General features: G+C 40.2%; 1 protein-coding gene across 7 annotated transcripts in view; it reads right to left on the bottom strand.

Annotated features, from left to right (window-relative positions):
• CADPS (calcium dependent secretion activator) overlaps positions 1-27608 on the bottom strand; it is a 474061-nt gene that overhangs the window by 116007 nt on the left and 330446 nt on the right. For all 7 annotated transcript variants that reach the window (XM_055558508.1, XM_055558510.1, XM_055558511.1 and 4 more), the window contains exons 12-17: positions 23752-23888; positions 20167-20354; positions 18229-18387; positions 3298-3399; positions 2027-2090; positions 1516-1639 (exon numbers count right to left, since the gene is read on the bottom strand). In XM_055558508.1, the coding sequence (XP_055414483.1) occupies positions 1516-1639; positions 2027-2090; positions 3298-3399; positions 18229-18387; positions 20167-20354; positions 23752-23888 (774 nt within the window). The remainder of the gene's footprint in view (positions 1-1515; positions 1640-2026; positions 2091-3297; positions 3400-18228; positions 18388-20166; positions 20355-23751; positions 23889-27608) is intronic.

The raw sequence follows: 27608 nt of genomic DNA, 5'->3' as shown, positions 1-27608 counted from the left end.
GAAGAATTGAGGCACAAAAGGAAATTACAGACCAGCTGATCTACTTTGGAAACGAATGCATTTTTACTTACAGATCTTAAAGTTTGTTTTTGGATATTATTTATCTGAAAGAAGAGAGCAGATCTTACCAAAAGACTAGTCATAGCTAGACCAAGACCTACGTATGAGTCAGCGGACATGGCAACCGAACGTTTCTTGATCCCATCCCATCTCTGGCCTGGCCTAGAATTATTAGGTCCCCAGTTGACTTTAACAAATACAACCAATCATTATGTCCTGGCAAGGTAAATGCTGGAATCATTATTGCTAATATAGCCCTTTAACAGTCTACTTGTTCCTCTATTTTTGTCACTCATTACCAAGTCAAGAGTTGATCATCCTTTTAGTGCCCAATTCTTAAGTGTTTCTCCCTGGATGCATAACAACGAATTCATTACCACTGGTACACAATTTGCATTGTCAGACAGACAAAATTGAGAGAGGGAGGACATGGAATGTACAGAACACTGCGAATTTGACATGATCTTAACCTAATTCTCTAAAGAAACAAGAACTTTGGTAGGGTAAGTGATGGGGCTTTAGTAGTTAATTAGGTCTCTCTCTCTTTTTTTTTTTCCAGTCATGTCCTGAAGGCAGACAACGAGTATTTGCTGGATTGATTGGGTGTTTCACAAGGGAGAGAACATCGGATTCCAGAATGCGGACACACTGAGTTTTGCACACAGAACTTCCACATTTATACACTTACACCACGGGTCAAGTTGGGTGTGGTTTTCAAATCACCCTATAGCAGCCAACAGGGTAACAATGAAAAGTAATTAATACCTTTGCAAACAAACAGGTCCCAAAGAACCATATCTTCTCAAGTAGGGTGGACTCAAAGTGCCTTTGGACGATTACTTGGTCATTAGTGACCACATCCCTAAAACCTGAAAGGGGAGTGATAACAACCATCCTAGGTTTGGAGTAACAAGATTGAACAAGATCTATAACAAACCAGGAGCCATCAGAGACAGTGGAACACTAACCTGCCATCAAGTTTGAAAAGCTACCAAGAGACAAGATATGTTCAAGGGGCAAGAAAGAGTTAAGCAAAATCTTGATGTTGCTTTATTCAATTCTTGTTTTACTTGCAATGCAATCAACAGTGGATAACAAACTGTTTAGTTTTCCTCTATTTAAAGAAGGTAGCCATCCTACAGAGCTCTTTCATAGAGAAACATTAGCCACAGAGCAAAGTTAGGGCCAACGCCAACTCTTAGAAGGATCTTAGTTGTCCTATAACATCCTATATTCAACATCTTTTTCTACAAAGACTGTTTCCTGAGCCCCTGTTCTTGAATTCATTTATGTGGCCACAGCCGAGGAAGCTATCACATTTCAAGTGTTTTCAACTTTCAGCTTAAATACAGAGATGGGCCACTATTTTCTGGTGCCTGTCAGGAAAGAGAAAGACGTCCCCAGGGAGGCATACCAACATTTAAATTAAAAACTGGGGGCGGAAGGGGGTCTTACCTTCGATTTTGGCATACTCTGACAGTCGAGAATAGTTGACTAAAGCAGCTTGCTCTAGACATTTACGGATGACTGCTTTTACCTCCTCTTGTGGCACTGGGGTTACAATGTCTTTCATCAAGACCTACGGGTGGAAAAACAAGGTTCTTAAAATGGTTCAATGATATGTGTTACCCATTTATACTTAAATAATTCAGTTTAAAATTAATTGTGAATGCCTCTTTGCAACTTAATATTGATCAAGCACCATGGTTAGAGTCAAAATAAAAAATTCCAGAGCACAGTTGGGCTGTCAAAGCCTGTCCATGATTCATGGAAAGGTTAGGAGCAAATCATCAGTATATTTTAACTATTTGAGAGGCTGGAAGTTTTCTCATATTTATTCTGGTATTTGATGAAAGGTAAAAAAAAAATCTTCTAAAAATGAGAAACTAGGTCATTCAACCACAATATTTCATCACAATAATGTTCATGTCTCTGCATACATGTTATCTTTTACTTCCATTCTTACCCTTTCTAAGAGTGAGAGGGTAGCTTTCAAAGCACCTTCAGGTCGACCAAATGGAAAGCAATACCTAAAACAGACAGAAAAATGTTCAGGTTGCCGAATCGATTGCATTTTAGCATGAAATATGCTATAACTTGATTCCTATGGCAACTCTCTCTGAGGAACAGAGAATGCTTTTTATTTTGTCACGTTGTGTTATGTTAATCTGAATTCACACCATATATGTGTGTATATAATGTATATATATGTGTATGTGTGAATAATGACTAAAGAGAGACTCTGCAAATGTCTGCAACAGAAAAGAATATTTCCAGTGATGACATAAGGTTCTGTTTAGATTTCTATTGTGAAGGAGAACCCTTTGCTAGCTCAATTGTGACCTTATTTATAATTATTGAGACTGGCATTAAGAAATAGTTTTAGTTGAAACAAGCTAAACTTCAAATATACCTAAATCCCAAGAGGATTAAGATAGGAAATACAAGAGTGTATTTTGAGCAGATTTATGATTCTGCTAATTGTCTTGCCTTGACTATAGTTTTTAATTGCTATTTGATCTTTTGTTACTGGCAATGCACCTTGCCTAGAGTGTACAACCAGTAAGGATTTATCCAGGGTTGTTTTTTTTTTTTTTTAATGTGTATCACACACAGATTTTATGTATTTTTGCTGCATCACATGGTCTGTGGGATTTTAGTTCCCTAACCAGGGACTGAACCTGGGTCCACAGCAGTGAAAGCCTACACCTGAAACACTGTACCATCAGAGGAGTCCCTATCCAGGAGGTTTTTTGATGATACAGATAGTTCTAGTGACTATTTCGGGCAGTCATAAGCCTTTCAAGACACTTCCTCATGGTACAAAGGGAGCAGGACAGCTTACACAAAGAGGGCTTTGTTCTTTTAGTGGAAATAAAATGACCTTAAGATTTCTAAGTCTCCTGAATATTAGCAAACTCTGTCTTGGTTGGCTTTTTCATTCGTTATTTCAAGTTTTTTTTTTAAGTATAGCTGGTTTTCAACATTGTACTAGTATCACGTGTACAGCAATGTGGTTCAGTTTCATATATATATATTTTTCTCAGATTCGTTTCACTTATAGGTTATTATAAAATATTGAGCTTAGTTCTCTATGCCATACAATAAGTCCTCATTCAGATGTTTTTAAATATCCAGTGTGTCTCTGATAGATTTATAGTTTTAGAAAATCAAGCCCTTAATTTGCCCCTCCCCAGGCTCATCCTCCTAAAAAGCCCTTTAACCCCAGATCCTTACCTAAAATGTGTAATCTGATTTTCCAACAGAACTCGGAGCCTTTCCTTGATTTCTTCAAAACGTTCCTTTTCTTCAACAGTCACAGTTCCAATTCCATCAGGCCTGAAAGGAGACATGTCATGAGGTGATGGGAACCTCATATGCTGACACCATCAAATCAAATCTCTAGCAGGAGGAAACTGTCCATTTTAGAAGAACAACTACAGTGATCGATGTGACCTTAGGAGAAGTCCTGCTTCTCGGTGCTGGTGACTAGAGGGGATGGGGTACGCTGAGGTTATCATTTGGAGACATTTGCAGAACTGTCGCTCATTTATTGTGAAATGGTAAAATGCACAAAGTGGTGGCTTGCAGGTTAAAGCAGCTTCTAGATCTGTTCTGTTTGGATCACAGCTTCTGAAAATTTTGAACTGCTTGCCAACATTTGTTTTTTTAATTAGGCAAGTTTTTATAATACAATTCTCTTAGAATTTGGAACAACTGGCATTAATTGGCAAGGCGCAGAATCAGCTTCTTCCTTGGCTGTGGCAGGTTATGTTACCTGAATCTCTTGCAGGCACTTAGATTTGAGACTCCTGCATTACTCACACAAACTCCTATGAAAACCAGGTTCCCTGTAAGTGTTTATCTTTCCCAGAGCTCAATGCTGATAAATGACTCAATTTCCATAATAACAGATGTTCAGATTAATTTAACCACTTATATAGTAACTAAAGAACAAATTACAAGACAGTGTAGAAATTATAAGACCTTTATGAAAGAAACTGAAGAAAACAGATGGAAATAGCTTGTGTATTTGGACTGGGAGATTTAATATTGTTAATATATCTATACTATTTAAGTCATCTATATATTTTATGCAATCCCTATTAAAATTCCAATGGAATATTTTTTCACAGAAATCCTAAAATCTGTAAGAAACCACAGAAGCCCCAAATGACCAAAGCAATTCTGAGAAGGCAGAACAAAGTCAGAGGCATCACGATTCCTGAATTCAAACTATAAAACTGCAGTAATCAAAACAGTATGGCACTGGCATAAAAACATACATACATACAGACCAATGGATCAGAGTTGAGAGCTGAGAAATAGACCCTCGCACATATGGTCAAATAATACTTGACAAGGGAGCCAAGTGTATTCAATGTGGAAAGGACAACTTCTTCAATAAATGGTGTTGAGAAACTGGATATTCACATACAAAAGAATGAAGTTGGGCCCTTATCTTAGAACACTCACAACAAAGAACTTGAAATGGACTAAAGACCCGAAACTGTAAAAATCCTAGAAGGGAATATAGAGGAAAAGTTCCTTGATATTGGTCTTGGCAATGATTTTTTTGAATATGACACCAAAAGCATAAACAACAAAAGCAAAACAGACAAGACAAAAAAGTGACACTTTAGCAAACTAAAAAGCTGCTCCATAGCAAAATGTATAGACAATCTATACAGTGAAAGAAAATATTTGCAAACCATCTATGTGATAAGGGGTTACTATTCAAAATACGGAAGGGATGCATAAAAAAATAGCAAAGACCCCAAATAATTTGATTAAAAATAGACAGAGGACATAGACATTTTTCCAAAGAAGACATATAAATAGCCAGCAGGTACAGGAAAAGATGCTCAACATCATTAATCAACAAAGAAATACCAATCAAAACTATAATAAACTATCACCCCACACCTGTCAGAATAGCTGTTCTCAAAACAAAAAGACAACAAATAAATGCTGGTGAGTCTGTGGAGAAAAATGAACCCCTGTGCACTGCTGGTAGGAATGTAAACCAACACAGCCACTATGAAAAACAGTATGGAGGTTTTTCAAAAATTGAAAATAAAACTGCCATGTGATCTAGTAATCCCGCTTCTGGGTATATATCTGAAGAAAGAAAATCACAATCTTCAAGATACAACCGCACCTTGTATTAACTGCAGCATTATTTATAATAGCCAAGATAAGGAGACAACCTAAGTTGGGTATTGACAATATTATCGACACAGATGAATGGATAAAGGAAATGTGACATATACAAAGTAGAATATCATACAGCCACAAAATAGAAGGAAATACTGCTTTTGTGACCACATGGATGGACCTTGAGGGCACTATGCGAAGTGAAATAAATGAGACAGAGTAAGATATACAATGATATGTGTATGATAAACACTATGTAGTATCAAAAGAAGCTGAACTCGTAGAAAGAGAGAGTAGAATGGTGGTTGCCAGGGTCGGGGAGTGAGTGAAATGGGGAAATGTTGGTCAAAGGGTAAAGCTATAAGAAGAGTAAGTTTTGGGGATCTAATATATCCTATGGTGATGAACTGAACTGAACTGATTATAATGAACAGTACTGTATTACTTACTTGAAAGTGTTAAAGTAGATTTTAAATGTTTCCAACACACACACAGAGACACACAGACACACACAGTAAGTATACGAGGGGATGTAGGTGTTGATGAACCTTATTTCAGTAATCATTTTAAAATGTATACAAGTATCAAATCATCACATTGCACATCTTAAACTTATATCGTATGTCAATATCTCAATAAAAGCAGAAAAAAGAACAAACCACATAGGCTATTTTTTGATCTTAGTGAACTGCTGCTTATTTAATAAAAAATAATGCCCCAGCATAAATAAGTGAATTTCAGTGTAGTTCCAGTATTCTCATGTTTCTGAATCACCAATAGGTTCACACACATTTTCCTTATTTCCTCTGGCCCATTCAAGTTGAGAATACAAAGGAAGGCTGCATATTTATAGCCCAAACTTATCTGTGCCAAATTAGACGTAGGATAATCTGACCCATTCAAAGTCTTCAGCTACCCAGATCTTGTAGTGACTTGTTTTGACTACTGGCTGAGCCAGTTTGCAGATTGGTGCGTCACCATGAAACTTCTATTGGAACATTCTTCAGTTTGCAAATGCAAGTCATCTTGAGACCAAACAAATGGTCTTATTTATAGGCCTTCTCAAGGATCCAGCAGAAGTTGGGAAAATCCTGTATACTAGACCAGTCTGACTGCACAAAAGACTTGGCAAATGATAGCTGTGTACCTCCTGTTAGGGGTTTATTGGTCAGCTTCCCTTCTTTTTAAGTACTAAAAATGCCCTATTTGAAAAAAGAAAAAACTTCCTCTCCCCCATTTTGTGGAAAATACCCGTAACAGTAAAATCCTATACTGTGCATTTATTCACACCCTCCTGAACTTAAGTAAATGCATAATGGTAAATACCAGGTAGGCAGCTTGAATCTATACATGTGCCCTCACTTTTAAATTTTCAGAAAAATATCAAATGTTAATTTATGAAATTTATTAAAAAAATTTTTTTTAAACATGAAATGCCCACAAATCTGTAGTTAAACCTCAGGATGAATTCATTGGCCCCACAAAATACATGTGACGCTTTCTGTAGTAACATCTCATGGGTCTGTTATAATCTAAAACTTCCTTTGCCTATGGCTTTTGGATTTTGTTTACACAAAATTTGGCTTACTAATGCACTGAATACACATTTATACAGTCGTTTTGTGTGCATACCTACAATCAATTTGGGAAAAGTTGAGCCATTTTAAGTATTTTGTTTCTTAGTGGGGAATTAAGCCAGAGAAAAATGTTATTAAATATAAGGCACAATTCAGAGAGGCGTTTACAGATCACCTAGAAAAGCCTGAAAACCATTTCACAAAGGCAGCCAGAGATGTCTATGGCCATTACTAGGAAATAAACCTCTGTGTGAAGAATATCATTCCTTCCTTACCCAACAAGCCTTCTAAGGCAATCAGGCAATTAGGAAGCAGCTCTCAGATTTGTGTTTGAGATGATACAAACTGAACATTTAGTATGTGCCTGGCTTTCTTATAATTCTCACTATAAATGGCATTATAAACATAACATTTATGATGTTTTTCCCCTTTTGTTTTAATGACTCGCATTTATAATTATTAAATGTATCAGATGGCAGCTTCCATGTCTTCTTGGACTACTTTGTGAGCACTGTTAATCTCCCTATTCAAAAAGGGTAAACAATGAAAAATTATTATCTTTTCTTAAATTTGCTTCTTAATCACCTATGCCAGTGTGAACACTTTCATTTTAAAATAAATGAAACAAACTAATCTGAGTCTGTAAGACACACAGCACAGAGTTCACCAACAAAAACAGGTGATAAAACATATCACGATTTAGACATCCAATGCACATTTATTTATAATTGCCAGAACTGCCCTGAAATGATGCTGGTAATGAGGGATGTTATTTTACAAATCAAGGGAGAGAAATGCAGGAATAATAGAATTTGTCTAAGATCACAGATTGTCACTCTTATCAGTTAAAAAGCAAAAATAACCTTGGCTGCATTGATTTCTCATAATTTTCGAAAATTCTGTCAAACATCAATTTCTTTTCCATTGACCCCTATAATTCATCAATGTTAACTGTACAGGTTTACATGGATCTACTAACTGAAAAATCCTATTCAATATTCTGGGGAACATGGTTCTCCCAGAAGCAATAAAATACTTTCCCTAGAACAGGGGCCACACAAGCCTGTCTTATAATCACACAGAAAGCCTGTGAGACCTCAGACTGAGGGGTGATCTCAGACTGTGGGTGTGTGGGGTACGATCTGGCCAGGGACCTCAGAACTGACCTTTCTAACAAATTCCCTGGTCCTGCTAGTTTGGAGAAGCTTACTTTAAGAACCTCTGCCTTAGACAGCAAGAAAATATTTGGTGGGTGGCCGAATACATGAAAGGGTATTTTGGTTCAAGGTTCCTAGTTTCTCTTGGATTAGAGTGAATCTGGAACCAGAGATTTTCTCTAAGAAGTACACAGTCCACTTAACGAAGCTAGCAAACCCTTCCAAAAATGGCATTTGCACTGTTTCCAAGGTGCCATTCCAAGCAGTTCTGGTTGCAAAATAAACAGAAGAACTGTACTGGTATCGCTCAGAAGCCATGCTTTGTTTCTGTGTTCTAGAAACATTTGGGGGTGATTCTATAATTGTCATAAAACTGGCTCTGCATCCTGTTCTGCTCTCAATACTTCTAACACTTAAGGAATCAAAAAGAATGAGAGAAGAGGAGGACTGATGCTGGATCTTTACACTCCTACCTAGCAAATCCAAGGCTGAGATGTTTCTTCACTCAGGACACATGTCTAGGAGCCTGAATCCTCTGTTCTCTTGGATCCTATTACATTTTCTGCTGCTGTTTCTATACTTCTTAGGGTCCACTGCTGTTTCCTAAGGGCACCTAGATCTCCTTCGGAGGAATGCCCTTGGCTGCACTGTGCATAAACTGAGGTGCCTACTCTCCTGCTGTCAATGCTGAAGCCTTCATACAGGCCAGCTCCTCCCTTGGTCACCGGACATCTTAGTTGGACGATGAACTACACTCAGCCAACTGGACACTCTTTCCTGGAACTTTTACATCAAAGAAACAATGCAAAGATAAAAGAAACAGATGGGGTTTGCTCATGCTAGCAGCTGTGCCTTGCCCAGCCTGTCTCTCCATGTTCGTAGTTCTTAATCTGTGATTGCACCTTAGAACCAGGAGAGAGCTTTGAGAGGTCCCACCCTCAATCTCTGACTCAGAGTGTGGGCATCGAGGCCTACACATCATCAGTTTCCTTCCCTAAGTTATTCTAACGTGCAGGTAGGATGGCACCATGGCTTTGATCCTGTTTCCTACTTTTCAGTCACTGCCTTGATTCCAGTTTCCCCCTCCCTTTCTTTGAGGTTCCTGGCATCATCCCAATAAACTTTCTTTTGCTTAGATTATCCAGAGTTAGTTTCTGTTCCTTACATGGAACTGACGTACATGCATAAAGCACACATTCCCTCCTTTCCCATGCGCTCAATTTTAGTAGAAATGTTGGCGCCTTTGAATCTAGCTTTACAGACACACACAACAAGGAAACGTGATCCCTCGTCCCTGGTTCCACCTAACTGCATACTGGCTAACCACTCACTTCTTGTATATCATGATCCCGCAAACTTGAGACAATATGCAGGTCAACTGCAGTCATTTTTGGAGCCCTGTTGAAGACTGGAAGCTCTCCCACCTGCAGGCCATCACTGGAGCCAGAAGTGGGTCTCTCGGGCCACGACAGACTATATTGCATCTGACACAGCAGGCATCTCCGGAATCCACCTTTCACGTTTTCGGCAAACCGTTTTCTCACTGTCCTTCACAAAGTTGACATTTTCGGCAGCACGACAGGAAAGATGTCATGTCGGCTGCTCTTCAAGCCCTTGTCACAGTGGTTAGCACCAGTTCTGTCATCTTCACTCTCCTCACAGCCTCCCATCTTAAGCCATGTCACAAATCATAATACATCTAGAGTTGTGTTTTCCTGTTTCTTTTTTTTTTTTAATCAGATTACAATGACCCTAACCCAGCTGCCCACACTTCAGAACTAGTACTGCAAATTCCTCTTCCTTTACCCAAATGTTTCTGAGCTAGAGCTTGTTACTTAATGTCTACTGTAGGATTAATCCAATATGATTAAGCATGAGGCTTTTAATGTGGAAACACTTTACCTTGATATTTGAAATTAAGTGTGAACAACTGAGGCAAAGAATTCAAACTACCTTGTGTTTTGTGAAAGTGAATTGACCTCTTTGGGATTGTTAAATTGTTGTTAGACACCCAGGTGGGCACATGGAGTCCTAGCATTTAATTATTCTGGCAACAGGGTTCTCTGTATTGAAAGCTGGGCCACAAAACCTCCATTTGGAAGCTATATTTCAAGAAGGTCAGGTTACTAAATTAATTTGACACATATTGGATTAATTGATGGATGTGTCCTGATCCTACATCTATCTGGTAATCAAGTGTAGAATCCAGTGTGAAACGAAATGTGTGAATTCAACAAAAGGGGAAAGCGTGTCTGGTCCACCTCTCTGCATTCAGCCAGCTTTAAGCTCCAATCACTATCAACAAGGGGTAAAACTCCAGCTGAAGTGGGAATATACTTTCTCTCCAAATGCAAATGTCCACATATGCCGGTGCAGGCACCGTAAACACGATATATTCTCTCTCTCCAAATGGATGCATGCCTGCAGACCGCAGTATGGATCCATGAAAATGTCCCTAAACAAGCAAGATAACCGAATCCTGCTTGCTACAAAATTGTTCCAGCCCAGAAACATGAAAGCTGAAAGGGTCAGAGTGGAACAGAATATTTTAGTAGCCGTTCCTTGCAATGGTCCCTCAATAGAACATTCAGACTACACACTCTTAACCTCTCTCTCTCTCTTTAAAAATTGACTTCTAGCAATTCTTAATCCTTACAACTTTCAAAATGACACTTTTGAATTTAATCCTATTGTGGAATATTTTCCTTTGTCTCTTTCAAGTGGTTAATAACTCCACGTTTAAGAACACCTAAGCAGCACATCTCAAAAGGAGGCATCCGCACTTGCTCATCTGGATGGTTTGTATAATCTCTAGGTTAATTATAAATTGTAATTAGGGCTCTCATATCCTGTAGTCACTGCTTCATTATGAAAGCCCAGCCTTACCCTTTCCTTCTCCTCTCCCTCCAGCCCATGCCCTTTTTTAATTATGCCCGGATGCCCTGGGGCTCAGACACGCTGCTAAAACAAATATATCAAAGTGTTTGTATCACAAAGAGTAAGCTAGGAAGCAACAGCAACCAGTTTCTACAACATTACTAATGCATGAAGATTCTTCCGACTGGCTTTAGTCAATTTGAGAAAGAGGTTAGATCAGGGCAAAAATACACAAGGCAGGTTTTTTGTGACTTGTTTACTGCTTTTCTAAATATGGAGCTAAAACCCAACAATACCAGGTGTCTTTACTCTCTCGTAAGGATGGGAGTGACAGAAGTCTCTCCCTACTGAACAATCTCAGAATGCGTAAGTTATTGGCACAAGGACATTAATCAAAGTGGCTTAGGCTCTGCCCAGGTGCTGAGTGAAGCAAGAGCCCCAGAGATGATTAGAAAAATGATATAAAATGTATGCATTGTAGGAGAGTGCGTTTTTCTTTCTCCAGAGAAGGACCAATTTCTAAAATTTTTACTACATAGATTTTTTTTTTTGAGGACTAAGCGAAGAGATGAGTTCCTTTATTTCTAGACGAGCAAAGACACGCCTAGGTTTTAAATTCTACCTTGAATACCCTATGACCCTATGTAGAGATTGCTGAGTGGCTCAGAGCAGTAATATCAGTGGTCAGAGTTTTTGGGTATCACACCTACCCTAAAAAGGGTATGATATCTGAAAATATATTTTGTACCAATGAGCACGGCATGAGGGCACACTAGTAGAATTTTAGAAGGAAAATGCACAATAATTGGATTTTTTGTTAGGCACCAATGGGATAGATATCCAGCACATTTTATATAAGATTTTATGTTTGAATTGGAAAATCTGCTATTCTCAAGGGGCAAGTTTCCTTCAGGAAGAGAGTCACATGGGTTAAAAGATAGCATACAAGCTCTAGAGAGAATTTCTTCTTGGGATGCAGACTTTTACATGAAATATGTTTGGACTTCTTCCCTACTCTCCTTCATCCGATTAGGCGAGGCTGGTTCATTAGGATTTAGAGAGTGTGACGTGGCCGCGTGTAAGGCCACCACCACCTACTCAGAGCTGAGAGGCCAAGCAGCCAGGCGCTCCTGTCCACAAGCGAGGTAAGGCCTGTGTCAGCGTGTGACATGGGGCCAGGAGTGCGAATGCCACCGTCACCCCACTCACGCCTGCCCGCTACCAACTGCTGCATTCACAGGCCGGTAGAACAGAACTGCCCTGCTATCGTCTTTTCCTCTCTTTTTTGGGGAGGGAGGTTAGAAAGCACCAGACATAATGTCCTGATGGCTGTATGTGCGTGTAACACAGAGAGAAAGGGAGGAAGGAAAGGAGGGAAGGAGATACTGGAGAAAAAAGGAAAAAATAAATACAGATGCAAAATGACTCATTTACTTCCAGGTAGGCTTTCCCCCCACAATAAATAAAGGCAACCATGATATGACATGGATTGGGAGTGAGGGACCCATACTGGAGGCAAGGACACGGACAGTAAAGCAAGTGCTGTGGTCCAGGGGAGAGAAGACAGAGACCTGAACCCTGGCAGTGGTACTGAAGGTAAGGAGAAGTAGGCAGACTTGAGAGAGATGTAAAAGCATTGGCAGGGCATGTAACTAAATCCCTGTGATGCACTGAGGAAGCAGACGTCAAGGACGGCTCCCAGGGTTTTGTCTTGGGCAAATGGGTGGGTGGAATCACTCACTGACTTAGAAACAGGAGTAACAGGAGAAGAGTGAGTTCCATCTGAGTGCTGAGTTACTAAGCCACAGGGATCACATGGTTTCTGCACACAAGCAGCACCTTGGCTTCAAATGCATTTCCCAAAAGAATCCTTGGACACATTTTCAGAGATTTTTAGGACTCATGCCCTCTTACATCTGCTTACAGACGCATTAATCTATGCAGCCTACTTTGGATTGGGGCGGTTGGCATTATGGATTTGTTAATTGCTGATACAATGTACTTTCTCCGTAGGCCATATGTGAAGAGCAGCACTGGCATTCAAGAAATGTTAAATAATAATGTAAATGAGAAAAATTTCCAATCCCAATAATAAAGGGATCCAAGGAACATTGACGCAACTTGCAATCATCGGAGCTGTTTGATTGCCTTGTCACTGTGGGACAGTGACCAAAGTGATGTTAATCTAAATGTCATCTAGAAAGAAGACTAAAAATATTATGGTGAAAATTAAGTACTGCAACCTTAGGAGCTGATTTAAAAATTAGAAGATATAGCGATTTACATCTGTGGATTTAATGATCGCCAAGAGCAACCAGCTGAACATACTCACATTTTCCTTTTCTTTCCCCTCTCTCTTTGCAAAAATGGGTTCAGTTTTAAAGAGCTAGTTCAAACTAATGTTCCTTCAATCAATGGTTCTTAAATGCTGCTACATATAAGGGTTTAAAACCAAGATGCTTAGGTTATGAGATCAGATCAGATCAAATCAGTCGTATCCTAGACTAAATCAGAACCTCTGCTGGTGAGGCTAAGGCATCAACATTTTTTTTAGGCTCTTAAAGTGATTCCAATATGCAGCTAAGTTTGACCACCAAGGTCTTGAATAAGTAGGATCTGAAGACTAAATGCCTTAGAAATACCTGGGGAGGAAATGATTAAAAAGGGTAGATGCCTGGCACCATTGAAGACTTGCTGAACCAAATTATTTGAAGATGGGACCTCATTCTTTCCATTTTTACAAACTCCCCATGTGATTTCTGTGACAACCCCTGCACAAGCTGAACATCAGAGTCAAGCCTTTAGACACAGAATATGTCTGTATAAAAGAAACCAAAATCCAAATAAAAAGGAGAAATTTCATCCCAACACCTGGAAGTTCGATGTTCTGGGTTTTGTTTGCAGGGGGCTGCCCTGTGCACTGCAGGATCTTTAGAAACATCCCAGGCCTCTACCCACTAGATGACAACAGCATCACAAAGCAACCATCAAAATGTCTCCAGACATCGCCAAGTGTCCCTTGGGGAAGAGATCACCCCAAGTCAAGAACCTAAGAGATTCCAGACATGTCGATGGTTCCATTATCTTCCACTCCTTGGAATCATGCACAGTGAAATTGACCAGGTATGTCTACCCTGGATTAGGTGTTCTGGATTCAAGTAGGCATAGTGTTAGGCTTCCCAGGTGGCACAGTGGTAACGAATCTCCCTGCCAATGCAGGAGATGTGGGTTTGATCCCTGGGTCAGGAAGATCCCCTGGAGAAGGAAATGTCAACCCAGTCCAGTAGTCTTGCCTAGGAAATCCCATAGACAGAGGAGTCTTGTGGGTTTCAGTCCATGGGGTTGCAAAAGTGAGAGACATAACTTAGCGACTAACAACAATAACAGGCATAGTCTCTCACAAAGATGCAGCACAGGCTTCCAGAGAAGATGGGATAAACTCAGTCACCAGCACCTGAGTGATCACTAGTGATGTCTAGCACAGCAGGGCTGGGCCCTGCCTCCATGTTTGGGGCTGCTGAATTATTAACAGGTAAAAAAATTAATAAATGGACAAAAAGCTACGTTTTACCTAATCTAAAGTTGGTTGTGAGATGACAACAGGAATGGGATCTATTGTTGAGTTAAATTCAGTTAAAAGGCAATTTGTTTCCATGGGTTATGAGTTCCTTCTTACTGTGAGTCAAAGAAGAGATAACCTGTCCACATGCAAACAGTGTTTATCCTGGTGAGAGAGGTAGAAAAATATTTTCCAGTGTTAATTGGTGCTCAAAGGAACATCTCCTCTAGGTGGCCCTAAGCTCCAGATACCCTCTTTTTCTACAAGGTCAAAATCACCAGGTGGGCCAAGACTGACTGTGGACATCTTCAGGACAAAAATGGAAAATTTTAATTAATTTTTAAATTAATTTCTTTAATTAATTCAGATGGCTGCTACAGTAGGTCACCTGGAAATGTTGAAACTCATATTCAATGGGCTGAATTTGCATCTCAAACCATACAGAGTGCTAATGCTGGGCAGGTAATAAGGCAGAGAAGTTACAAATCCAAGCTCCAAAGATAGAACAACCATGTTTGCTATGTGAACCATGTTCACTGAAGACAGTGATTGAATTTATCTGAGCCTCAAACTCTTCATCTGTTGGGTGACAGAAATAATAATACAGATCTCACAGTGATGCATTAAGGATAAAATGAGATAATATATGTAAATAGCACCTCACACAGTACTTTGCATATAGCAAACACATTAAATGGTGACAAATAGCCTTATTTTAATTACACTTTATTTATGAATTCTAACAATGGTCTCAAGAGGCAGGTCAGGTGGTCTGGTATTCCCATCTCTTTCAGAATTTTCCACAGTGTATTGTGATCCACACAGTCAAAGGCTTTGGCATAGTAAATAAATCAGAAATAGATGTTTTTCTGGAACTCTCTTACTTTTTCCATGATGCAGCGGATGTTGGCAATTTGATCTCTGGTTCCTCTGCCTTTTCTAAAACCAGCTTGAACATCTGGAAGTTCATGGTTCACGTATTGCTGAAGCCTGGCTTGGAGAATTTTGAGCATTACTTTACTAGCGTGTGAGATGAGTGCAACTGTGCAGTAGTTTGAGCATTCTTTGGCATTGCCTTTCTTTGGGATTGGAATGAAAACTGACCTTTTCCAGTCCTGTGGCCACTGCTGAGTTTTCCAAATTTGCTGGCATATTGAGTGCAGCACTTCCACAGCATCATCTTTCAGGATTTGGAATAGCTCAGCTGGAATTCCATCACCTCCACTAGCTTTGTTCGTAGTGATGCTTTCTAAGGCCCCCTTGACTTCACCTTCCAGGCTGTCTGGCTTTAGGTGAGTGATCACACCATCATGATTATCTTGGTCGTGAAGATCTTTTTTGTACAGTTCTTCTGTGTATTCTTGCCACCTCTTCTTAATATCTTCTGCTTCTGTTAGGTCCATACCATTTCTGTCCTTTATCGATCCCATCTTTGCATGAAATGTTCCCTTGGTATCTCTAACTTTCTTGAAGAGATCTCTAGCTCCAAAATCACTGCAGATGGTGATTGCAGCCATGAAATTAAAAGACGCTTACTCCATGGAAGGAAAGTTATGACCAACCTAGATAGCATATTAAAAAACAGAGACATTACTTTGCCAACAATAGTCTGTCTAGTCAAGGCTATGGTTTTTCCAGTGGTCATGTATGGATGTGAGAGTTGGACCGTGAAGAAGGCTGAGTGCCGAAGAATTGATGCTTTTGAACTGTGGTGTTGTAGAAGACTCTTTAGAGTCCCTTGGACTGCAAGGAAATCCAATGAGTCCATCCTAAAGGAGATCAGTCCTGGGTGTTTATTGGAAGGACTGATGCTTAAGCTGAAACTCCAATACTTTGGCCACCTCATATGAAGAGTTGACTCATTGGAAAAGACCCTGATGCTGGGAGAGATTGGGGGCAGGAGGAGAAGGGGACGATAGAGGATGAGATGGCTGGATGGCATCACTGACTTGATGGACATGAGTTTGGGTAAACTCCGGGAGTTGATGATGGACAAGGAGGCCTGGCGTGCTGCAATTCATGGGGTTGCAAAGAATCGGACACAACTGAGCAACTGAACTGAACTGAACAATGGTCTATTTAACTTATTATAGCCCATGGAAGATAATTTTAGAGATTGATGGAGTATACAGATGTTATGATTCTATGTGCTCATTTTGCAGATGAGAAAACTGAGGCACCAAAATGAGATATGATCATCTTAGATTTATGCAGAACAGGCTTTAATACTCAGATCTTTAGAATCTACATACAGTGCTGATGTGGTACAAAGAAGAACTTTAGACTCAGAATATCTGGGTTGCCACCTCAATTTTCAGACAGTCAGTTTCATCATCTGCAAAATGGGTATAAAAGCACCTGACCTGAAAATGTTATAGCAAGTGACATGTATGGAGACAGGAATATATTAAAAGCATTTTGTAGACCGCAGAATATCACACTTAAGTACAGATATTTAAGATTATGATTTTTTGTTCCTTAAAAAAATAGCAAATATAGACCCTTATTTGTATAAGCCTCAAAGTACCACTCACAATCTTTCCTGGTAGTTTTTCATGGCACAGGAAACAGGTCAGGCTCCAGGAAGTGCAGCCATTTGCTCTCTGCTCCGCTTCAGTGCTGATCATGCCAAAACCAGCACCTTGGACAGCAGCCAGAGAAGCCTCCTTTTCAGGCACCTTTAATAAGACGCTGCATTTTCTTACCGACTGCAAGCTACTTCTGCCCTGCACTCTGACCCACACAGGGAAACACAAAAACTCCACTGCACGTCTCTCTGTGTACACTTCAAGTTCAGAAGATGGGTGTTCCCATGAAATCAGGGCTTTCTTTGACCTTCACTATTAGACAGGCATACGATGATCTATTGCCTGCTTCATTTTCTGGGAAGTGAAAGTGGCCTTTTCATTTGGTCTGCCTACAGTGAACTGTGTGAATTTTAGGACTTAGAAATTTTCAACTGAGCAAATTCATAGTGAAACATAGAGCACAGCTCCCTGAGAATTTTGTGTCCTTTGGCAATGTCAGGGTCAGAACATCCATTTCAAAACCTCACCATGAAACTTTAAAATGTCAGTGTTAATTTGAGGTGAGATAGGGAAGGTGAATAAGGACATAGTGATAATGCTGGATATAACTGTACATCTACTTCATTTACTTTAAAAGGGAATAAAAGCCACTGATTCGCCATTTTACCAATTCACAAAGAGAACATCTAAAAGACACAGGAAACAAGAGAGGATAAACATAATTTTAGAACTTAAAAGCATTTTCAAGGTGACTTCATCATATAAATGGTTCTATGAGGAGTCATTAATTTGGTGACACACATTACTTTGTGCCTTTATTATAAACAATTATTTGAAAATGGATTACTTTCATGGTATAAATGTAGAACTGAGAGGGTCTGCTGAAAATGATGGACCTACTCTAAAGGTATAAACTCATTTTAAGCCAACCCATTTTATTTGCTCCTTAACCATAATTTCAAAATTACAAATCATGGGTTGCTTATTATGAGTGACTTGTTAAGGTACCTGGCCCCTAACTAGATGCCACCAAAAAAAGCAATCTGACTCATGCTTCTGTTTACATATTGCACGATTAGTTTTTTCCAATATGAACATGCTTTAAGAGTCACTAAATACCCGATTCAAATTCAGTCCTAATACATGATATTTTTGTCCATTGCTAGGGTTTTTTTTTAAGTGCACCTTCAAACAGAGACTTCAGGAATACACAAAGCTTGCTGTTTGCTAAGGTTGAGATTCAGCACAGATGGAGGAGAGGGAAAGGTCACAGACATACCAAAACACAAGCCAATACACACAAAACATCTTACCTTTTAGGCTCTGGATTTGCCTGGGTTTTGGGATTTTTTCTTTTTTTGGATTCCTTTTTGGTATCTTTTTTAGCCTCTGGTTCAGATGGGGAGGGAGTTTTGCTCCCTTCAGGGTCTGTGTTTGGTGGCAGCCCACCAAGGTACGCATGCATTTGTTGACTTTGGAGAGGGGGTGGTCGCATGGAGCATGCACAAAGTATGGCCAGCCATGGGAGAATCAAGAGCACACATACATGCACAAACAAAAGAAAGAAAAAGAAGGATGCATCAAACAGCAACAGCAAATGCATTTGAACTAAAATAATAAGCAAAAAAAAAAAAATGCAAACTTGCATAAGGAAAATCAGAACTGAAAAGAAAATAAGAAATCCAAAACTGTTTCCATGACAAGATGTATAAACCTAACTGTGAATCAAGTGGCAGTCTTACAATATGAAATCCAGACAATGTGTATCATAATTCATGATGATGTTTACCAGGGAGTTTACAAAAACACTTCATTATTTTATAACACTTCCTTATTCAGTAACATATGTAGAATACAGTGTGACAACCCAGAGAATATAATGCAACTTCTCTCTCTCTCTTTAAAGAATTCAGTCCAAGAGGCTGTAACAGATAGTCATCAAAGTGTACATATTTATAAAAAGCAGAATTATGCAGAGATAGTCCCCAGGTATCAGAGTTTTCATGAATATCTTTTATGCAAATGAAAGGTCATGTGCTGGGCTAGCAAACCTGGTAACAATGGGAGGTGATGAAAATCTTGTTGCCTGTTAAATATTCAAACCTACAGTGCTATTGTTACCCAGCTCTAAATGTTGAAGTTGCATCTCATAAAATCTACCAGCACTAGAGAGAGGAAAAGCACAGAACCAACCCCACAGATATTCCAGAGTTGTATAGCTTGCAAAGATGACTGACATGGTCTGATTTAAAAGAAAAAGTTGTCAATTCTGGACTCTCCCATGGAAGAATTTCCCCAGAGCAGTGAGTTTTTTTTACTGCAGGCTGGGTTTCTGAAGCCACCTAGTTTTCCCTGGGTGTGCCTTCCCTGGCTATTGGTCGGGGTTCACGGGGTAATGGAGGCTTCTCTTTATAGTAATGTGAGGCTACACACACTGGGATAGTAAACCACTGGCTATGGCAGTGCAGAAATTTATTCCGGGTCTTCAGAGCCAAATGGTACCATTCTTAAGTTATTTGCTGCTTTTTGCATTATTTAAAACATGGATCTTTTCCTCCAGGAGCTGGGCAATGTCTAAAGAAAGAAAGTACTTAGTATGAAGTTAGAAGAACTGATGTTTTGGTCTTGTCTGTAAAACCTATAAACCGAAGGGGTTGACTACACCATGATCTCTGAAGTTCCTCCCAGCTCTCTGGTTAAACTCAGTGTCATGATTATCTACGTCTCCCAGCATCACCTTGCTTGCTTCAGCCCTTAAGTTTCCTCTGCTGAGCATTTGTACATGCTCCTCCTTTTGCCCAGAACCACTCAACTCCTACTTCAGTACTCGGCCCAAGCATCAGCTCCTCAGGGAGACTCTCCCAGCATCCTGCCACCCCCTCTGAATCATGGTCTTTCATTAAATGCTACCATGGGATTTCATCCCTGTTTCTCAAAGAATCAATTTCTCTGTAACTCTGCCTTTGCTTGATGTCTAGTTTTTGCTCACCATGTACGCTGAAGGTGTATCAGAGACCACTCTAGAAGTCCTGTTTGCCGTTTCTGTCGAGACTCATGAAAGGAGAAGAAATTCAGACCTGTGTGTATGTTCTTTGTGTTTGTGTGGCTGGTGTGTGTGCCCACATGTCTGTACTACTGAGCAAATAGGAGTGGGTAGACTTAGAGATGACCCTAAGAGCAGGACCAGCTGTAAACCACCGCCAGCACCTTAAACATCTTTTTAAAAGGAATACTCCTGGACACGTGCCTACCTGTTCCCGTGGACGTGGGATGCACAGAAGGCGAAGCTATAGTGAAGGAGGGTTGGGTCGATCATGGCGCCGTTTTCTGCCCGTTCAAGCAAGTCTCTGAGGTAGCACAGATGTCGGTGACACCCTCGGACTCCGTTTCGGGCGCAGTACTCGTCTAGTACAAACACCTGGCCAGGACTGAACCAGCCCTGATTGGGGAATAAAGGAGAGACCTTCTTTCAAATACAGGTTGGGTTTATTTAGGGGAGAGCTCTACAGTTGGGGGTGACTGGAGAAGGGGGTTAAAAATAGCCAGAGCCAACACCTCCTGATTGCTCATTAAGCCCCACTCACTCTGCCACACGCCATGTGTGCTAGCCAGTTCAGTCCTCACCAAAGCCCTGTGAGGGAGGTGCTGCTCTCCCTGGTGGATGGATGGGAAACCTGAGCTCAGGGAGTACATGGAATTTCCCTAGTGTCCCACAGCTAGTAAGTGATGGAGTGTGGATTAGCAGAGGGCACGATTCCAGAAACAAGAGTCTCACCCACTGCTTTAACACTGAACCATAAACCCTAAGAGCACTGGAGTGGGGCTAGGGCAAAGTGTTGGTTACTGATAAGAGAAAATAATAACATTAATGCCTTAAATTGGTACAGTGCTTTGCCCTTGACAAGAGCTTTTAGTTGAGCCCATGACAACCTTGAGAAGTAGACAGGGCAGGTTTATCTTTATTTCAGATGAGGAAATGAAAATAAGAGCTCACAAATAATACAAAATAGCCAGGACTCAAACCCAGCTCTGTCTTTCTCCATATCTTCTGTATTTTTAATACTCTGGAGCATTAATAAATACTAGGATTGATCTACATTCATGCCAGGACTTCATAAATCCTTTCACTTTGGAAGAAAAAAAAATTTTTTTTTTTTTAGATTTTAAAATGAAGATAATAACAGAACTTTCCAAAAAGAACAACATGACTTTAAGTTCTCAAGTTGTGAATCATATATGATTCAACTAAACTGAGAGGAGCTTCCTGTGCCCAGGCTGAGGTTTTATATTCTCCCTGGCAGTTATTTGTTTTCTTATTATGTATTTGCATGCTGCAGGACCACGCAAAACTCTGCTCTAAAAAAGAATCGGGCTGGAATCTCTGATGCAGAGCACATAAGGAGGTGCCATGGTGTAGAAACTGCTGCCTCCACCAAGCACTTAAAAAAAAAGATGCCCAGTAAGGCCCAGCGACTTGCCACTCAAAGTCACTCTTGGGACAAGCCTGTAATGAAATCACTTCTTGCAGTCTGAGTACCTTTCTGAAGCCAGAAATAAAAACTGAGGTGGTACTTTGTAAGCTGGGAATTTAGGATGATCTTAAATATAAACCTAATTTTACTTTGAGGGTCTTCTCTGAGTCATCTTTTGAATATACCTCTCCATCCCGGGAGAGAAACGGCAAAAGGAGAAAGTGACTGGGTGGCAGGTAGTGGCCACAGAAGTGCAGAACGGAGGCCCCTGCAACACTCGGATCTTGTGCTAGGGATCCGGGGAATCTTCGATTGACAACATGCAGCTCAGCAATGCATCCGACGAAAGACGGCATCTTTCCTATTTCAAATGATAAGTTACTGCAGAGGGCGGGAGAGTAGTCGAGGCAGTGGGCTGCCCCTATAGGCAACTTCTTTGCCACTCCATCTGCTACCCCAAATGCTAAATCTTAGAAACAACACTGCTGTGAAAGATTAAAATATATTTTCTACGACTCAGATGACACCAAGTCTTTTGTAGATGCCAAAATAGCTGCTTTGAAAAGAGTTGAAGAAATATCAATTAGGAGCTCAGTCGAAGACACAGAAAAATTTATGTATCCCTGCTGGTCGGTCTCCAAAACTGACTGGAAAAAAAGACTGTAATAATGAGAAAATGGAATGTATGGAGGCAGGAGACGAGGTCCTCTTAATGGCTCTTATTTTCTGAAATTGGGGGACGATGATTAATACATACAGGTATACAAATGGGGAAGGAAACTATTTTACACTATTCACAATTAATTTGGGGTTTTGGGGCCTGAATATGACTAACAGGAAGCAAGCTTCAGAATTTCATTTCTGGTTTAATTCTTTAGACGGCATTCACTCCTCAGGGATGAATGTCTTAGCGAAACAGAAAACCAAAGAAAGTACGATTTGAAAAAAGTCTTGAAAATAATACGTCTCAAAAAAATTCCTCAAGAGACTAGGAATTATATATAAAAGGAAACGATTTAAGTTCAGAGGCAAATTCTTACAAGTTTCATGAACACAATTTATAATGACGTGAATAATTACATAATCACAGAAAACACATTTGAGAAAAACTGCCTTGCAATGCAAGGTAAGCCTTTTTTTTTTTTTTTAAAGTCAAAATGATGTATTCCTTTTCAGTTTGGCAAAGTTCAGACTTCTGATAATGTGATTCTAAACCTGAGATAATCAATGAATCTTTTATGAGACAAAGATTAATAAATTATTCCACATGATCCTGCTTCTGTTTTTTGGACTATTTTATCTGTCATTTTTATATTTTGGCTTCTGACAAAGAACAAAAAAAGGAATTTAAAAGAAAAATTGGAACAGACTTAGGAGAAAGCCATATCATTTAAAGAAAAAAACCCAGATTTTCATTATATTTATGTTGCTATCAATAAAATGTTAACCTGAGTTAATTAATATTAACAATATACAGCTATATTCATCTTAGTATGTGGAGTCAGAGATGAGGCTTTTCCTCCGTGTAAAGCCACTGCAGCCTTTCCCCTCACCTTTCCCATCTATAAAGTGGGATCAATAGTCTACCTTTAAAAAATAACAATTTCTGGTTTGCAGAAGAAAATAAATTGAGTCTCTTTTAAATTGCATAGCATAAAGCCCAAAATGTATCTTCAGAAATCCAATAAAGACATAATAGCAGTCCTTTGCATTTAAATGATTTAAATCTAGGCTTAAAACAGGATTTTAAGAAATACCCATGCTCTTGTGGGAGAGTTCGATTTCTAACCATCTTAAGCACCATAAAAAAATTCTCTCAAAGGGTATAAAAAATGTTTGGAATACTATGTAGGGAAAAAAGCCACCCAAACAAACCAACCCAAACCCATTTAGCTTATGTAAGGGGAAGTGAACTTTATTGACAAATCATTTTAATCTTCAAAAATATAAACAAAAAGGACCCATTCATTTCCGAGACAGGAGCACAGGGTCTTATTATCTGGGGTGAGGTGGGAGGGGGATCTTGAAGACTAAGAAACCAAGGAAATTTTTACAAGTTCTCTACAAGTAGGTGCCAAACTCGATTATCCTCTTGAGAATATTTCTCATGTAGCAGCTGAAAAGGGGGACGCTCAGATAGGGAGGCTGAGGAATTGGATCTGTCTCTACTGATAACTTCCTCCCGCTCCGTCTTCTTTCTTTGGTAAGGAAAACTATCTCAACCCAGGAAATCAAGAACGCATTTATAATTGTTAAAGAGGCTCCGTAATGGGGAGAAGAGCTTCTGACACAAAGGTAGAGAAATATTTTATCTTTCAAAACGTTATTGCATTTAAATTGCTGTAGACCAAAGAATATACTTGCCAGGCAAGAATAGGAATCATTAAGTCTGTGATCCAAAGTTAGGCGTTGTACCATCTCAAAGAGGGAAGCGTGGTCAAAGTTACAGGGGTTGGAAGAGATAAATTCATCCATGCCATGTTTTTGAGCTCTATCTGCGTCTGTTCATTTATACATGTAGAGAGAGACACAATTTAGAGAAACATCGCATTTTCTTTGACATTTCAAATTACACAGGAATTCACTAAGCATTACGAATGCTAGCTGTTTTCCCGTCGCCACCCACCAACATCCCCAAGATACTCTTTTTACCTCCCGTTGTCAACTTGCATCACTTACTGGTGAGTTTATTGCATTTCGGCAAAAATATATTGGCATCAACATGTTTATCAAATGATCACAACTCTAGTGCATTTATGTTGTTCTTGAAAAACTAAGCACACGACCGTAACTTCGCCTGTTTCACCAAACACTGAAAGCAGATCGGATCTTTGCTTATAAAAGCCTATTTAGCTTTTCAATTTTTAATAGATTCTGCCATTCCAGTGGTTATGTCTAGAGCAATTTCTCTACAATTACTGGGATCATCTGGAAAAAAAAAGGGTTATGCTGATTCTCAGCCAAGTGACAATATTAGTATCCTCCCCTTTCAAATCCCCATGGCCAATTTGGTTGCACAAAAGATTTGGGTCCCCATCCTCCAAAATTAAAACAAAATAATAACAAAAGATTTCCATTGAAACCTGGAGAATAAGTTCACTGGGAATTTAGTTAGTGATAGCAAAGGACACTGCCTGAGATAGTGCGCTTACTCAGTTAGCAAAGCTTATGAAAGACAAACAAATTTACTCAGCAAGGGCTATGATCTGCCATTTATTGTGAATTAATAGTCTCAATGTATTCACACTTTTCCTTACAGGGTGAAGGCTGTAGGAAAAACCTCCTAAGGGCTAACTAATTAATCTCAATATGTGTAACTAAAATAGTCTATATTCAATCGGCAAAATAACTCAGAGAATTCAACTCAAGTGAGACCAAGCAAATCTCGGAAGAGGAGGGAACGAAGGTCCTAGAAATTAAAAGAATCGGCTCACTCCATCTCATATTTACTCCCTCTCCTGAAATGCTGCAAGGAAAAAGAATCTTAAATCCAGCAAGAGTGTATTCATCTCCTTGCGTGCAACATTCTCCTTGAATACAGGCACCTGCCAGGGACCAGCGATGCTGTCAGGACATGCAGAGAATGGATTTCTGACTTGAGAAGGTGTCTGAATAATATTTTCAAATGTGGCCTTCATCCCAGGCAGCTTTTTTTTCTTCCCTGCTTGGGGGCTGACTGAAAATGGGGGCTATAGTTACAGTGTAATATTAAGGTAATGATTTTCCCTCATATTATTAATTTTGTGTATCATTCCAACCTACGTGCATGGTATGTCAGATGTATGCCTTCTTCCTATTAGGTTTTTAAATCTTCAGTCATCTTTCAGAGAGGCAGCAAGTGGTCAGTGTTTGAACAGGATGTGTTGTTTATGCCCAAGACACACGAAAGCAACAGTTTCCAGAAGGCAAGTCGAAGGATGTATGTTTTAATAGGCAATTCGCTCCTTTCGGAGGATAAAACATGAGATTTTGGAAGGGCTATCACATGGGCAGGAATTTTATTAGAGAATCTGCCTCTTTGCTGGGTCAATTGCCTGAGATTTGTCTTCAGGAAAGTGCTTTCAATTTGGAGGTTAGGTGCTTAATCTTTGAGCATTCTTTTGTTTGGTGATGTGGTCTCCAAGCTGTATTTCTCTTTTGACTCAGGATGGCTGGAAAGAGAGGTGGCCAGGAAGTTGGTTCTGGGGAAAAAGCTAGCTGTTTCTGCGGAGTGGGGTGGGGTGTGTGTGTTTCCCATGGCCCAAGGCAAGTGGTTTGAACCCGCTCCAACTTTAGGTGTCTTCCTGCAAGATGACACTCCTGTAACCCAGGTGGTACCACTCCATCGCCTAGGACAAATCTGTTCTTTTAGCCCCATCGTGTCAGTCCCTGGAGAAACTAACAGTGGGCTACACACCCATTGCTTGTCCTGTTTCATCCTCATAAAAAGCCTCACTCAGGCCATGCCTCCCAATTTCTAGCAGATAGATGAGGTGAGTTTCGGCCAGCACCCAGCTACCTGCTCTCAGATCTCCCAGAGGAGGCTGCAGGCTGACCAACTAGTCAGGCCGCTCACCTTGCCAGCTTGGCTCTGCCATTTTACTGCTCTTCAATTATGATGACGCAAACGGTCACTCAGCTAGAGAGAAGAGGACTCTCCTTTCGGCTGTTGAAAATATAGCCCGTGTTTCGAGTCTCTTACTCCTTATCTGTTGAGCCTCTAGAAAACTTGGTGATGAACTATTTTGCTTGGCTGCCAGTTCAGGAAATGGATCTGCAAAGAGAGCTTGGCTCCTCCGTGGAGACCCGGGTACAGACCCACCCTCCCGCCTCCCCCATCCATCATCACAAGACAGCTTCACCACGCTAATTCTTGGCTTAGACTTCAGAGAAAGAACAATTTCATTTTTACTGACAATTTAAAGCAGGCTTTAAAATAGGCTTAAAATCCGCCTGTTTTCCTTTTCTGAAAGTAACCCTATCAACACAGAAATTCCTGTTTCCCTTCTTCCTCCTTTTGTCTCTTGTCAGTTCACATGGTGAATGAGCCTGGGACTGAGGGAGGGGGCCTGGACGCTCCCGTGAGCGCCGGTTTTAAAGAGGTGCGGGATACTGGCGGAGGTGCTGATCCGTCTGAGCCTCAGTTTCCTCACGTGTAAAAGGAGCCAAACTTTCAGTTCCCTTTCTGCTTCACTGTCACTTAATCATTCTTAAGGTCCCTTTCACACCTTCCATGTGCGGGGGATGGAGCTTAATGCAGTGGGAATTTCCAGCAAGTAAACTGAGCAGCCCCTGGATTTTGCTTACATAAAATCATCATTTACTCAGAATTAGGCTCATTATTTCAATGGTTCCAACAGCTCAAGAGTGCTTAACAGGGTGGCTGGCTCCCATGAAATTTCTGAGAGTTTCACGGAGTTTATTCTATTCAGGGTGGGAAGGGGGGTGGGGAAGGAGAATCGGTAGGTGGGGAATGCTATTTTACGGTGTCCATGGAAGGGATGTGATTTTGAAGCTCCATCCAAACATGGATTTTGAAATTTTTGTTCTCTGCTGTGCCCCGGCACCGACAATGGAACCTGGCACACAGCAGGCACTCAAGACGTATGTGTTAAAATAATTTATTAATATCTCATCGAAATACATAAATACATTTGGTCAACAAATATTTTCTATTTCTTGACTTTTGGAAATGTTGACACATTAAATTCAACAGGAACAATTTATCTGAGGTGGGATAGCAGGTGCTTAGATGGCTGGGCTTAGAGGGTCACAAGGACTGGGAGGCCAGCTCTGCTGTTAGCAGATCTGAGACGTGAGGAAGTTGACTAATGTTTTCGAGTTTCATTTTCCTCACGTGTTAAGTTGAGAAAGGTGTTTGAGTCTACCCTCAGAGGTGGTTGTTGACAGGATCTGGTAAGAAGAATCTGTGAAGCACCTAGGTACCTAGCATATACTAAGCGCTCACCTTAGCCATGAGTGGACGAGCAGGCTTCTCACAGCTCTCAAAGTCAGTTGGTCTAATATTCTCAGAGAGCCAAGGCTGTCTCTACTTTGATCACTAATGTTAGTTAGAGGTTGCCTCTTAAACCATATTGTTTCTAGGAAGCTGAGAGTCCTTCCCAAGCTCTCTGCTTTATGCTTCTCCTCTGGCCCTGTATAATTAACTCCTAATCTCTGTCTCTGTGTTTTTGCTGGGTGATGTATTTCTCTGTGGTCAGAACACACACTTAAATTCCCTG

Source organism: Bubalus kerabau, chromosome 20 (genome assembly GCF_029407905.1).
Source record: "Bubalus kerabau isolate K-KA32 ecotype Philippines breed swamp buffalo chromosome 20, PCC_UOA_SB_1v2, whole genome shotgun sequence".
Taxonomy (NCBI): Eukaryota; Metazoa; Chordata; class Mammalia; order Artiodactyla; family Bovidae; genus Bubalus; species Bubalus kerabau.
Note: the sequence above shows the minus strand (reverse complement) of the source record. Positions and strands in the feature narration are given on the sequence as shown.